This window comes from Phyllobates terribilis, unplaced genomic scaffold (assembly GCF_046119375.1).
Source record: "Phyllobates terribilis strain yellow unplaced genomic scaffold, ASM4611937v1 Scaffold_2__4_contigs__length_985480577, whole genome shotgun sequence".
Taxonomy (NCBI): domain Eukaryota; kingdom Metazoa; phylum Chordata; class Amphibia; order Anura; family Dendrobatidae; genus Phyllobates; species Phyllobates terribilis.
In genome coordinates this window covers 206,000,603-206,015,239 of record NW_027362762.1, presented here as the reverse complement: position 1 = coordinate 206,015,239, position 14,637 = coordinate 206,000,603, and the positions used below count along the sequence as shown (strand labels likewise).

Genomic DNA, 14,637 nt, shown 5'->3' with positions numbered 1-14,637 from the left:
AGTAACCTGTGTTCTGTTCCTCGCTGCTTATTTTTACCACCATTGTAGTGAACAGATTTTTCTTACTAGACTCAGTCAGACCATTGTGGAATATTAGCAGCGTAGTGGTAGGCAAGATGGAATCCATGCAGCCAGAGACAGTGACACAAGCTCGGCTCAATCGGGGCTTCTCCTGTTGATGTGCAAAATTATTATGAAGCCTTTACATCCCAGCAAAAAAAAACCTCAGCTGTCATAACCGTTGTCCACTTCCCTGACTAAACTTGTGGCCTGCTAACTGCCACCCGAAAAGGAAACAAGAGTTGTTGACTCACACCACTAGCACTAACTGGAGTCTAGCAGCGCACGATGAGACACTTCAACATAGACATCTTCAGACTGTTTTTCCCCAAACTACGGTGCGCACACTGACCACCTTTCTAAACCCAGTAATGAATGAGCCCAACACCTGGACTGACCGAGAGATAAAGAGAAAACCAGGCCCCAAAGAGCGGTATGAGCCCCACGATCATGACTGCCCATCATTCCATAAAAATCCAGGCCCACAAATTACCAAAACTCTTAGCTAAATATACTTTCGTAGAAAAATCCAGCTTTCCTAAATTCCTTATCCCTCACGCAGCTTTTACTGAATGAGATATACTTACTGTAGCCTGGTATCCTTGTGGCGTTGAAGAGCAGAGCATTATTTTCAATAGGATTTGATGGGAAACTGGGCCGATGCATCAAAGCTTTCACAACAGAATTCTGTCTTTAAAAGCTTTGAAAAGTCTCAAAATGTTGTCAACTCTTGAGTGGCTTCAAAATTGTGCCACTTTTGGTGTTCTCCTAGCTCTGCCAAAATGCATGGGGCGTGTAGACCGTCACTTGTCAAATTCATGACGCGCGTCGGTGTTTGCTACGCCACAGGTCTTACCCTTGCAGGGGCTAGAGAAGGATTTATGGCGAGACACACACAGAGGTGTGCACCACTCGTCTGATGCTCCTAATTCATGAAGAGGCTTATGCTTCTTCATGAATCAGGAGCATCCGACTCCAGCACTTCTCCTTATTAAGCCTTGATGCATCTGTTCTACAACTTGTGTCTTAGAAATAGGGAAGGACTGCTATGTTCTCTTTCCTTTGTGATGATAAAGAAATTAATATAACATTTTGCTTAAAGGATCAACTAAGAATTTAATATCTCTTAGTAAAATAGTAGAGCATGCATTATTTTCCGTATTGAAATGAATTTATTAAACAGTTAATACATTTTGTGTTACTATAGTTCTATCTTCATTTGTGATGATAGTTAAGAAAGGGGAAAGCAGACAATTACATGTCTTTGTGGTTGAGGACCATAAAACTTACTAGATTCCTTCCCTTTTATAATGTAGATATATGGCTCCAGAAGTCCTGGATGAAAGTATAAATATGAAGCACTTTGACTCCTTTAAGTGTGCAGACATTTATGCTCTTGGCTTGGTGTACTGGGAAATTGCTCGTAGATGCAGTGCTGGAGGTAAGAGATTATTCTCCCAAGATGTATCAATTGAGTAAGTGTGTGAAGCTGATAATCCTCATTGTATATAAAAATATTGAGTAAATATTAAAGGTAATCTGTCAGCAGGGTTTTGCTATTTAATCTGAGAGCAGTATAGTATAGGATACCAATGATGTGTTACTTATGGTCTGTGTTGTAGTTCCAATACAAACAGTGTTTTATGAGCAGGAGATTATCACTGCCTGACTAGATCTCAGGTGCACAGACAAATCCTTGTCCCACTGCAGACTGAGCTGAGGAACAGGCTTCAGCTGCAACCAGTAGTCTTACAGATGAAGGACATTGTTGACCTGGGAAACCAGGGCTGTGGAGTCTGTATAAAATGGACCGACTCCTAAAATATATAATAAATTGGGTACAGTAGTTCAATGCAGTTTGTGGGGAATATTTTTTTCATAAGAATTTGGGAAAGTTCTGAAATGTCCTATAAATGTCTGTCCTATTCCTGATCTAAGGGTCTAGACTTTTAGCTGAGATGAATCTGTGCTGCAGTAAGTTTATCACTTAACCGCTTCCCGACCGCCCACTGTAGATAAACGTCCGCGCTGCCTGGGCTCTGTGCAGCGCGGACGTTTAAAAACGGTGGGTGGTTCTGCAGCGCTCAGGACCCCCAGGGTCCTGCAAGCGCTGCAGGAGCGGTGCAGAGCGATAGCTCTGACAGGGAACAACATCGGGACCTGATTGGATCAGGTCCCAGTGATGTTAACCCTTTGCTGTCTTCTATATGCCACGATCTATAGTGATCGCGGCATATAGAAGACAGCAGGAGGAGAGGGGGTCGTCCACTTACCTCTCCGACGACCCCTGATACCTTCCAGGACCTTGGGTTGCTATGGCAGCTGGAGGTCACATGACCGCCTCCAGCTCTGCCATATATGGTGTCCTGCCTGGCTCAGCCTGCAGCTGAAGCCAAGCAGGAGACTCTGACTGTGAAACAGTCAGTGAAGATCTCATGTAATGTAATATATGTCTATTACATTACATGAGATCAGGGATCAGAAAAATAAAAATTAATGTCCCATACAGGGACTAAGTAAAAATGTAAAAAAAAAATGTTTTGAAACTGTTAAAAAAAACAAAATAAATTAAAATAAATAAATAAAATATTAAACCGATAAATCCGTATATTTATGCAAAAATAAAAAAAGTACACATACTTGGTATTTCCGCGCCCGAAACAACCCGAGCTATAAAACTGTCACACTAATTAACTCCTTCTGTGCACACCGTAATAAAAATAAATAAAAAACGGAGCAAAAAACTATGCTTTTTCCTCATATCGCCAAACAAAAAGTGGAAAAAAATGCGATCAAAAAGCAAGATGGAAATAAAAATGGTACCGCTGAAAACGTCCTCTTGTTCCGCAAAAAAAAGGCGCCATACAGCTCCATCAGCCGAAAAATAAAAAAGTTATAGCGCTCAGAATAAAGCAATGCAAAAAAAATATTTTTTCTATAAAATTGTTTTGTGCAAAAGCGCCAAAACATACTACACTTACTGTATTTTTTTGTATCGCTGTAAACGTACTGACCCGAAGAATAACGCTGCCTGATCACTTTTACCACACGCAGAACGGCATAAAAAAAAACCCTCAAAAAACAATTCCTGAATTGTTGGTTTTTGTTAATTTTACCTCCCAAAAAACGGAATAGAAAGCGATCAAAAAATGTCCCGTACCCAAAAATGGTACCAAGAAAAATGTCAACTCTTCTCGCAAAAAACAAGCCGTCACATGACTCTGTGGGCCGAAATATGGAAAAATTATAGCTCTCAAAATATGGCGATGCAAAAACTAGATTTTGCAAAAAAAAGCATCTTAGTGTGTGACAGCTGTCAGTCATAAAAACCCGATATAAATCTGGTATCTCTGTAATCGCACCGACCCGAAGAATAAAGTAATCTAATCAGTTATATCACACTAGGAACGACTTAAAAAAAATAAATAATACCAATTCTTCGCCTGCTACTGATTTGTTTATTATGTCTCACAAAGATCGCAGTAAGGCTCGGCACACATTTATCCTGCGCTAAGCACTTACGCCAGAGTTTCCGTGTAAATCTCTGAAATATGTGATTTCAGCCGGAACCCATGACGGAAGATTCCCTGTAATGAGGCAGATATAGGCCACTGTGGATGCCGTCTGGCCTGTGATCCCACGGTGTCATTTGTTTTAGGCGTGCATAAAAGTGCGGTTGGCCACAGTTTTGTGCACTTCTGAAAAAAAGGACACCACTAAACAGAGGCCAGATGGAGTCCAGAGTAACTCTGCTGCCTCATTACAGTGAATGGATCCCGCAGGGGTTTCATTTGAATTACATCACTTGGAAATTTAGATGGAAACCCCGGTGTAAGTGCTCAGCCTAGAGCGCCGGATAAATGTTACGTAAAATGTTCCCAATAAAAGCTTCAACTCCGTCCTCAAAAAAAAGCTAGTCCCCACTCAGGTCCGTCATCTGTTAAAAATATAAGGGACTTCCAAGTTACTGGTAGCAGAAAGGCTCTGGAAAAGCGAAATGTTCCTTGCCCCCCAAAAGAAATTCAGAAAATTTTGTGCTCCCAAATCCAAATGCCTATTCTACAATAATTTGTTCTCCAATTGTCAAACAGCGCTCCGTCCCCCCCCCAGATCTCGCCGTATGGCTGAGTGGTACGATACAGCCACATATGGGGTATTGCCACTTTTAGAAAAAATTGTGTGACACATTTCGGCACCATTTTTACCCATTGCCCTGTGTGAAAATGTAAAATCTGAGGGTAAAACATTTTTATGTGGTAAAAATATAATTATGCTTTTTTCACTGCCCAATGGTATAAATTAAAAAATACTCACTACTTCCCTAGATGAATTCCTTGAGAGGTGTAGTTTACAAAATGGGGTCACTTGTGGGGGTTTCTGCTGTTTCGGCATGTCAGCGACTCTTCAAATGTGACATGGTGTCTGCTGCCTATCCCAGCCAACATAGCGCTTCTTTCTCTTCCGAACCCTGCCGTACACCAAAGCAGTGGTTTTCCCCCACATATGGGGTATCGGCGTACTCAGGAGAAATTGTGCAACAAATTTCATGGTGCAATTTATCCTATTACCCTTATGATAATGCAAAATTAGGGAATGAAAAACATTTTTTGTGGGAAAAATGTGAAAATTTTATTTTTATGGCTCAATATTATAAACTTCTGTGAAGCAGCTGGGGGTGCAAGGTGATCACCACACATCTAGATAAGTTCCCCTAGGGGTCTAGTTTCCAAAATGGTGTCACTTGTGGGGGGTTTCCACTGTTTAGGCACATTAGGGACTCTCCAAACGCAACATGTCGTCTGCTAATTATTCAGACAAATTTTACATTCAAAAAGTCTAATGGCGCTCCTTCCCTTCCGAACCCTGCAGTGCGCCCAAACAGTGGTTTTCCCTCACATATGGGGTATCAGCGCGCTCAAGAGAAATTGCACAAAAAAATTTGGGGTCCATTTTTTCTGTTACCCCTGTGAAAATAAAAAAAATTGGGTCTAAAGTAACATTTTTGTGAAAAAAGTTAAATGTTAATTTTTTTCTTCCACATTCCAAAAATTCCTGTGAAGCACCTGAAGGGTTAATAAAGTTCTTGAATGTGGTTTTGAGCACCTTGAGGGGTGCAGTTTTTAGAATGGTGTCACTTTTGGGTATTTTCTGTCATAAAGACCCCTCAAAGTGACTTCAAATATGATGTGGTCCCTAAAAAAAAAAAATGTTTTTGTAAATTTTGTTGGAAAAATGAGAAATCGCTGGTCAACTTTTAACCCTTATAGCTTCCTAACAAAAAAAAATGTTGGTTCCAAAATTGTGCTGATGTAAAGTAGACATGTGGGAAATGTTATTTATTAACTATTTTGTGTGACATATCTCTCTGATTTAAGGGCATGAAAATTCAAAGTTTGAAAATTGCAAACTTTTCAAAATTTTCGCCAAATTTCCGTTTTTTTTCACAAATAAACGCAAGTGATATCGAAGAAATTTTACCACTATCATGAAGTACAATATGTCACGAAAAAACAATCTCAGAATCAGGGGAATACGTTGAAGCGTTCCAGAGTAATTACCTCATAAAGTGACAGTGGTCAGAATTGAAAAAATTGGCCCGCTCACGAAGGCAAAAACAGGCTCTGGTGCGAAGTGGTTAAACATGAGCCATGTATGGTGGAGTCGGTGTCCCTGTGGGAAACAGATTTATTTATAGAATTTGCAGTTTTAATTCTAATATGAAGGTTCATTATCCGTCTCAGTGCACAGGTCGACCAGTGTCTTGGGAGCATTCACTGATTAGATCCACCCAGTGGACTCCTAAGCCCCCTGCTCTATAACATGATGCATATAGGTTGGAAAGTGTATTCACCATTCTTTATTTGTGAGGATGGCATTTCTCCTCATTATAAATGAAACCTTTATAATAATGCTATACCATGGTGCACTGAGGAATCCTAATTTATACTCTCTACTCACCATGCTTCATTATCTTGTGCTTATTGCTGATTTTGTAACTGAAAAAAAACAACATAATTTTAATTTCAGGTTTCCATGAGGAATATCAGCTTCCATACTATGATCTAGTACCTTCAGATCCTTCGATTGAAGAAATGCGAAAAGTTGTATGTGAACAGAAATTACGGCCTAACATACCCAACTGGTGGCAGAGTTACGAGGTAATTGCCTGTAAATGTATAGTAGCTGATAAATGCTATAGCACAGGTCTCATTGTTTCTATGGCCGAATACCACTGCCACTGGCCTTGGTGCTGTGGAATCCAAAAATAGTTAATATTCTGCCATGAGAGCTACAAAATGGGCCAGGTGGAATACCATGTAGTCAAGCTAGTGATGTTTTTGGAGCACCATAGAAATTAATGAAATATGTGGACGTAAAACAAAAATAATTGTCAAGACTTAGTGAAAGTTAGGCATTGTGGCATGGGCAGGAAGCCCTCCAATAAACCCTTTTATTTTTTCCCCTCCTTTAAACCTGTGTATATATGAATGTAGTGTACTCTCAGGGTGTTAATAGACGCTCTGCCGTCTTCAGCAGTATTGAGCGTCATTCTCTCCTGAGTCAGTTGATGGCAATTCAGACTCTGACTCACTCTATGCTTTATTCATGAACCCGGAAGTCTCTTTTCCAATGCAAGAATATGGTGGGTCCTTCTGACATGCCATAGACTTACATTGTAAAAGCCACTTCAGGGGCGCGCAGAGCGCAGTGTGACCCGGAGACTCTGAAGAGCCGTGAGGTGTCTCAGAAGAGCGGTACGGCGCTAGATACCAGAGAAGTTGGCATGCCCATATACTCAGGTTTGGGGGAAATAAAGTTCATGGGAGCTCTTCTTTAAAAGGAGTACTGTACAATGTTTGTAGATTAAGTGCCGACACTTGTAATATAGCTGACAGCACAGTAGCCTCTGGAGTCAGTAGCTTGTAGAGCATATACAGTCTATTGATGTATAGCATAGTATGAGCACCAGGCATTATCTAGAAGCTGCCCTTATCTTCATGTCCCATAATTTTGTAATAGTTTATAGTAAATTAAAGCAAAAAAAAACACAAGAAGAATATTTTGAATTAAGGGTGCACTTTTTATCATGTAATCTAAAGGCTGTCCCAGTCAGTGGAGGTCCTTTTGTGTGAACCCACGATGTCCTATTGACTTGTGGCGAAACACTTCTGTAAAGTAACTGGCAAACTGAAAATCACCCAGAGGGTTTGAAGCCAGTATTCAATGTATAGACATTTCTGTAGGATAAATTTTAAGTCCTTTTTTTTCCCCCCTCCCAACCAGGCTCTTCGGGTGATGGGTAAAATGATGAGAGAGTGCTGGTACGCGAATGGAGCAGCGCGTTTGACAGCTCTGCGCATCAAGAAAACACTGTCCCAGCTCAGTATACAGGAGGATGTGAAAATCTGAAGCCTCTACCAGTGCTCCTGACAAAATGTGGAAAATTCATACAAGCTGCCATGATGTAGTACATAAGTATGAGGCCTACCTCAACGTTTCTTCCCAGACAACTGCCAGTTGAACAATGGGGCCTTTTGGCCAAAATGGAAGAGAACAGCACACTTAATTAAATGTTTGGGTCTGAAACAGAAACCTTTTTTTCTATTTCCTTTTTTCTTCTTTTTTCTTAGCATGACGATATGGAATCAAATTCAGGTGATTACCGCGTAGCCTGATTTTTTTTTTTTTTTTTTTTTTTTTTTAAATTTTATTTCTTTTCCACATGAAATTCCTATGGTGGCGCCCCCCTTTCCATCTGTGTAGGGTAAAATCCATTTCATGAAACTTGCTTAAAGTGGTTGAGGGTATCCTCCAGTACACTCGACCATGCTCATCTACTGGTTCAGGTCCTAGTGAGCAAGCCTAAGTTCCTCTTTGGATTTACCCTAAACATGAACAAGTAGACTCCCAACGAAAGGACTGTGTTCAGGCTTTTGTACAATGACAATGGAGCTTGAAAGCAAACACTATGCTGTCCACGTAGACCCGTGTCCATGCATGTGCAAGAGTGTGTGTAGCTAATTTTTGACCTGTGTTTTGTAGGTGCACACGTGTACATGTGAGCTTGTCTGCATGCGCCAATATAAAGGTCCACTTTTTTTGAGGTGTCGGTATGTAGATCACTTTGAGTGACACTTCATGTAAAGTTTGCATACAGGGCCACTTGTCACCTTAATTTTTGATTATTATTTTTTCTTTTTTTAATTTTTTTGAAAAAGCAAAACCCAAACTCTTAGCTTGTTTGAACATAACACGAACATCCGCTTTCCAGGAACAGGAGATTCATGCTGGTGAAAACTATTGGCAATAGTAATATTACAATAAAAGACCCTCAGCTTGTGCTCTCCGAGCGGATGTGAAGCGAGGAGGACAACCTGCAAAAATCCATCGTCATTTGTAAATGAATCTCAGGTGTCAAGCATTTGCCAACAGCAGGGATTTTAGATGTTTGTGCTCATTAAATTGACCGGCATGAGAAGATGTCGATCCTTTCCAGCCTGCCTTCTGGGGGAACGGACATGGGACAAGAGCTTGGTCTTTAGATGCTGATCAGCAACCCAAGAGAGACTGTTCTGGTCGCCTCGGCCAGGCTCCAGCAGCAGGTTGGAAGCGGGAGTCGAAAATCTGATTGACACATCACATTTTAATACAGGATCTTAGTTGAACGGGAGAATTTTTTTGGTTCAGCATCTACAGTACAATAACTCTGAAGCCATAACTTTTAACTGGAGTGTTTGTTTTTATTTTATTTCCTTTTTTTTTTTTAAATTATTGTTTTGGGATTTTTTTTTTTCCGGGAGGGGAGAGTTAGGGATTTTAACTTTTTTTATTAAGTATTTTAATTCTTTGTAAAAAAGAGAAACAAAAAAAACAAAACAGAAATATCTCTATATATAAATATATACACACATACATAAGTATAAATATTACCTCTCAGTCTATTGTTTGTATAGAGATCACAACAACAACAAAAAAAACCAAATGCGCCAAGCTATATTTACACTGGAACTATTTGTACTTGTACATGGAGTTTTCTTCTAGACGCTGGATTGGTCCTCATGGTTACATGTCACATTTTTATAATGCCATGTCGTCATTGTCTGTTTCTTCAGGTGTACACCATTTTCCTGTGTGTATCCTTCAGGGGTTTTAGTGACGTGTCCAAAGTTCTATAAATATATATATATATATTTTTCTGCTTTCTGTGCAGAACTGTTAATAAACTCCCAGTTTTTCTTGTCCGAGGTGCTTCTCAGTCTCATACCGCTCACTAACATACTAATGTGACGCTGGCTTGTGCATTAATGGGGTGTATGTAAACATTAGTGTTCTGGGGATGGGGTGTCGCTCTGTCACTTGGGCTGTAGTATTTGTATAAAGCATTAGTCATTCTGTGCAATCTCTCGGTAAAACATTTACACACATATGCAACATATCATCTTCCGAAGTCTAATTTTGGTAAAATACAAGGAAGGATAGGAACGGTGAATTACTAATTGAGCTGTGCTGGCGAAGCGATTGTGCTATCCAGTCCTAATTAGTTATGTAGCAGGGGAAAATTAGGCAATTTTGTTTTATATATTTTATTTTGGAACACGCCTAATTGTATAAATAGTAGAATTTGTATATTGAGAACCAAACTTGATCTTAACTACTGGTATGATAGCACGGTTTATAGACTTACAGCGAGTAACGGAGTAGTTCCTCTTACTTTTTATTGATTATGCCCTATTGATTTGCAATGGATATGATTTTTTTTTTTTTTTCTAGATAATCTGTAGAAGGCATAAGAAGGATAAGGAGTCTTGCTGCAAAACTATGCTGTATGTCACTGATGCAAAGTCAACTCTTGTAAACGCCAACCAAAGTAAATGCAGCAGTGATGCACCTGCAAACCGACAATGCATTAAGTGACAGGTGCCAGGTCATACAGTCCATGGCATCAGCTTGGCATCATGTCTATACGTATGTTATACAGCTTATCTGTACAAGCAGAAATGGATGATCGAATGTTCTCCATCATATAAATCCTTTATTTGAATCTTCCTGGAACGGAGGCCTTAGATGTACAACCAAGACTGCTTATGTTTTGCCTTATCTGGGCCAACTTTCTGTGCCAACCCTTCTTTCAGCCAGAGGTTTTAGCTACCCCGTTGCAAATAAACTATTTCTTGGGCCATAGGCAGATTTGCTTCTAAATATATTTATTTTTGTGTAAACTCAGTGGATTCTATATATTTTCAGGGCCATGTTGTCCATTGATAGGCCGCAAAGACGAAAATTTCTTCCATTGCTTGGTCACCTTCATTCAGTGCCTATAAAGGAAAGGAAATCATCCCATGCAGCATAATCATCTGTCCATGTTTGAGGATGTATGTTTTGACTTTTCTGGCACACTCCTCACTATGATAAGTAAAAAGGCACTTATATTCTTGGGCAATATTCCGGGTATTTAATCTTTCTATTATTTTTCATTTTTTGTTTGCCCCATGGATATGTGCCTTGTTCATGTGTTCTACATCATCTCATATGCATACGGGCTTTCATTTGGTCACAAATGCATTAACTTGTGTAACCACTACTTATTGGGAGGTAAATTTTTATTTTCCTTTTAAATATTACCTTGGAAAATATTCATCTCAGACTGCTGTGTGTTTGTATTTTTTTATGAAAGTTTTAATTTGCTAAACCATTATACAGTGGATTATTGGCCCTTATCTATTTTTATTATTTTTTATTGTGTATATATGGTGACTATTTTCCAGCTTCCGGCTGATTTGGTAGTTTTAGGCCATAAGCACATAATTTAGTGGTGGTAGAATTACACCTTTCTAAGTTGAATTGTAGCATGATTTCTAATCATTTCTCAGGATGTCCAAAATGTTTTACAGTAATCAGAAGATATAGGTACATGATCATCAGGGACAGCAAAACTTCCCATGATTTGCGTTGTCTGCATAGACTAACTACTACGAAAGGGGATGTCTTGCTTTCCTTTTTGCAGAAACAGTTGAGTCTTTACTGAATTTTATGTTTGATCCGCCGGTCCAGATGCAACAGGTGTGGAATCTTTTTCATCTTTCGATCTCCTTAGTATAAAGTATTTAAAAGTGATATATCTCAGCAGGTTATATAGGGGTTTCCCTCATAAAGAACATTTATAGCATATCCATTTTTGGAGAGTTGAACCAGCACTAGATTTATGGACAGTGATCAATTTTTGAAATACAGTCCATGATGAAAAGGGTGTAGTGAAACACGTTGGACTTTTTGTAATAAGTTTCAAGCTAATATTTTAACCTGCGTTCAAAGAAAAGAAAGTTTGTTGCCCATAAGTTGAGACCTGGAATTACTTCTCTGTTCTCTTGATTGCCATATTAAGCCATTGGGAAAATCGGACAGATGGACTTGAGGGCACAACACTAGTGAGCTGGCTGTTTGTGGTCTTCACATCTCCCATGTGTCGCCACTGCCAATGGAGCATTGGGTACCCTATTAGATTACTGGTTTCTTCAGCTAATTGAGTCCCAGATACATTGGGCATATTGGGGAAGTCAACAGAATTTCACCCCTCAAATTATTTTATGTGCATGTAGCTCTTTTAAAGACAAGTCCAGCAATACCTTTACATGGCCAGTCCGTGCCTCCGTTACTGAGAAATCAGCGTTTGAAGTGATATGCAAATGAGGCTCAAGAGCTATGGTAGATCTGAAGCCTCTGTCACTCCAGCTCCATTCCATGCCCAGCGTTTTCACCTTCTGCTTGACTGACAGTCTCTCTGCTGTGTGACTTCAGGCAAAGGAGCTGTCAGTCAAGCAGCAGGAGGAGGCGACACTGGGCAGGGAATAGAGCTGGCGTGACAGAGGCTTCAGATTTATGCAAACAAGAATGAAGTGCTATTTATATCAATTCAAAAGCTGATTTCTCAGTACCGAATGGGCTGGTTATGTAAGGGTAATGCTGGACTTGACTTTGAAAGAGCTATTTGCACGTATAAATAGTTTTGGGGTGTGAAATCCTGCTAACAAAAAATTCCCTTAAATGGACACATTATAAATAATTGCATTTTTAAAGAGGTTGCCAAGGATTTGTTTTCTTCTTTCCCCTAGAACCATGCCACGATTGTCCGTAGGCTGTGCCTGATACTCCAGCTTGGAGCCAATGATATGAATAGATCAAAGCTGCAAAAGTAGACAAATCCCATTGACAACAGTGGTGGTTTGGGGGAAAAAAACAAAACAAACCCCTTTGACTAGGTAGCCAAAATGTCTTCTACATTTGGTAAGTTACAATGTACACGATTTTTAATACATTTACAGCAGGTTGGTCTTCAAAGGGTAGAAAGAAACACCATGTATAGAAAACCAGTAAAAGATTCTACATGTGTTGTGAAAGGAGAACCTGTAGAGAGAATGGACCGGTTGCCTCTTGGAGATGTGAGGAACAACTTTGTGAGTTTAACCAATATTAATAAAAAAAATCATTTTCTGGTGACAAAGAAGTTGAGTAGTTTGTGAATTTGGCTTATGAACTAGATATATATATTTCTACAGATTTCACCTTCAAAACTTGCAATTTTACAGATATCTAATTTATTTTTTATCGTATTCTGGGACTTCACACGTCTTCCATATTTTTCTTATGGCTATAAATCTCAGTGGAGGAACAAAAGGGTGCACTTTCTTGATCTACAGCCTAAATTTAAGGCTGCTTACTTTGAATGTATATGCATCATATATAAAGCATCTATCCTAAACCCTGCGAACCTCTCATGACTTGGTTCAGGTAGCCATGCTTAAGCTTACTTTTGAACTGAAATGCAACCTGAAGGTTCTGCTATTTATATGGCCTTTTAGAATCTTTTTATGTTTTGAAGGTTTGAACCTGTTTCCTCACAAACGTGTTCCCTTCTGGTCTAGGTAGCCAACATCAATCATAAAATCCAGTGACCAGATACTGGTATTTAAAGCTATCCTTCCAGAGATCGGAGTGATCGCTCGTAGTCAGACGCAGAACGTTTCTGCTGCTCTGGCTCCTCACTTTTGGCTCTCGAAGAGATGAATTTGGTACTTGTCTTTTCATCCAGGTTTTCATTGTATTGGAAAGGACTGTAAAAGAACCACTTAGACACTTTACCTCCTCAGTATGCAAATGTAAATACATTGTATGATAGAAAATCTTTTGTTAATATAAAAAGCTGTCCAATTTCTGCTGTACATTAAAAATTTGTTTTATTCATGTTATTTGTGTGTTTTTTTAGATTCATTTTATGTATCTACAGATATAGGGTTATTTTGCTTTATCGGTCATTTCACTGAATATCCTCCGTAGCCAGATCCACAATCCAGGGCTGATAATCCCATAGAAGAACAGTTTATAGCCTTAGTGGAATCTTGGCTGATGAGAGTAATATTTGGCATTTGATTATAATAGTCCATGTACTTATTACTGAAATATTACATGTGCAGCAAACAAATCATCGTAGCTCGGAGGACAGCACTTGTTGCCTTGTAACTCCATTTTCCTTTTTCTAGTTTGGAAAGGTTTTCTCCAGATTTTTCATAATATACTGAAGAGATGTTATATTAAAAAAAAAACAAAAAAAAAACCACCCTACACAGGTACAGACACATCTTTCATAGCAAGTACATTTTGTTTCTTTTAATTTTAAAAACTCTTCTAAAACATCATATCCATGCAGTTTTTACTAACCAAGAAAGGAAAGCAACAAAATTGTAATGCATCATAACGCATGTCATCTTCAAATATAATGTAAGTAATGAGCGTGCGTGTATATGTGCACACGCCAAGTAAATATATTTCTAACGGTGCTATTGACATGAAATTCTCACCAGATGTCTGTAACAACCCATCCAATCCACACAGGCAAAGAAATCAAGCCATAGATGTCCATAAATTATGTGTAATTGTGAGAAATGACTCTTTCCATGTTATCACGCCCCTGTGGGTGTGATAACATAATTTGCACGAGCGGCCTCATCACCGCTCATTCCAGCAGCGTCACTGCATCTCTGAAGCCAGGTGTATGCTTCCCGGCTTCACCGGAGGCTAAGAAGATGGCTTCCGGTCATGCACCGTGCGCACCTCTGAAGCTGGGAAGCATACAACTGGCTTCAGAGACGCTGCCAAAATGAGCTCATGCAAATTGTCATCACGCCCACATGGGAAGAGGGCTGCCTAGTCTGGGACAAAGAACGCATAGCAAATGGGGACACTAAATGCTTTTTTTTTAAAAAAAAAAAAAAAAAAATTTATTTACCTTGTTTTCACTCAATAACAGGGCTGGTTAGGCAGGGAATTTACTCATACATAGGTGAATGCTGCTGGGTTGGAGGGCACGGGGGACCTGACAGGTTCCCTTTAATACTTCATACACAAGCCTTTGTTGGTGATCACAGCTTCAAGATGCCTCCTGTGTGGAGAAACTAATTGCATGCATTGCTCAGGTGTGATTTTGGCCCATTCTTCCACACAAACACTTTGCAAACCCTGAAGGTACTTGGGCTCCTCCTATGAATTCTGAGCTTTAGTTCCTTCCATAAATTTTCTATTGGA

The 14,637-nt window shown here is 39.5% G+C and overlaps 1 protein-coding gene across 1 annotated transcript in view; it reads left to right on the top strand.

Moving 5' to 3' along the window:
- ACVR1B (activin A receptor type 1B) overlaps positions 1–13,299 on the top strand; it is a 52,378-nt gene extending 39,079 nt beyond the window's left edge. The window contains exons 7-9 of the mRNA XM_073663825.1: positions 1,377–1,501; positions 6,088–6,218; positions 7,345–13,299. Coding sequence (XP_073519926.1) covers positions 1,377–1,501; positions 6,088–6,218; positions 7,345–7,470 — 382 coding nt within the window. The 3' untranslated portion in view covers positions 7,471–13,299. The remainder of the gene's footprint in view (positions 1–1,376; positions 1,502–6,087; positions 6,219–7,344) is intronic.
- Positions 13,300–14,637: the final 1,338 nt, after the last annotated feature.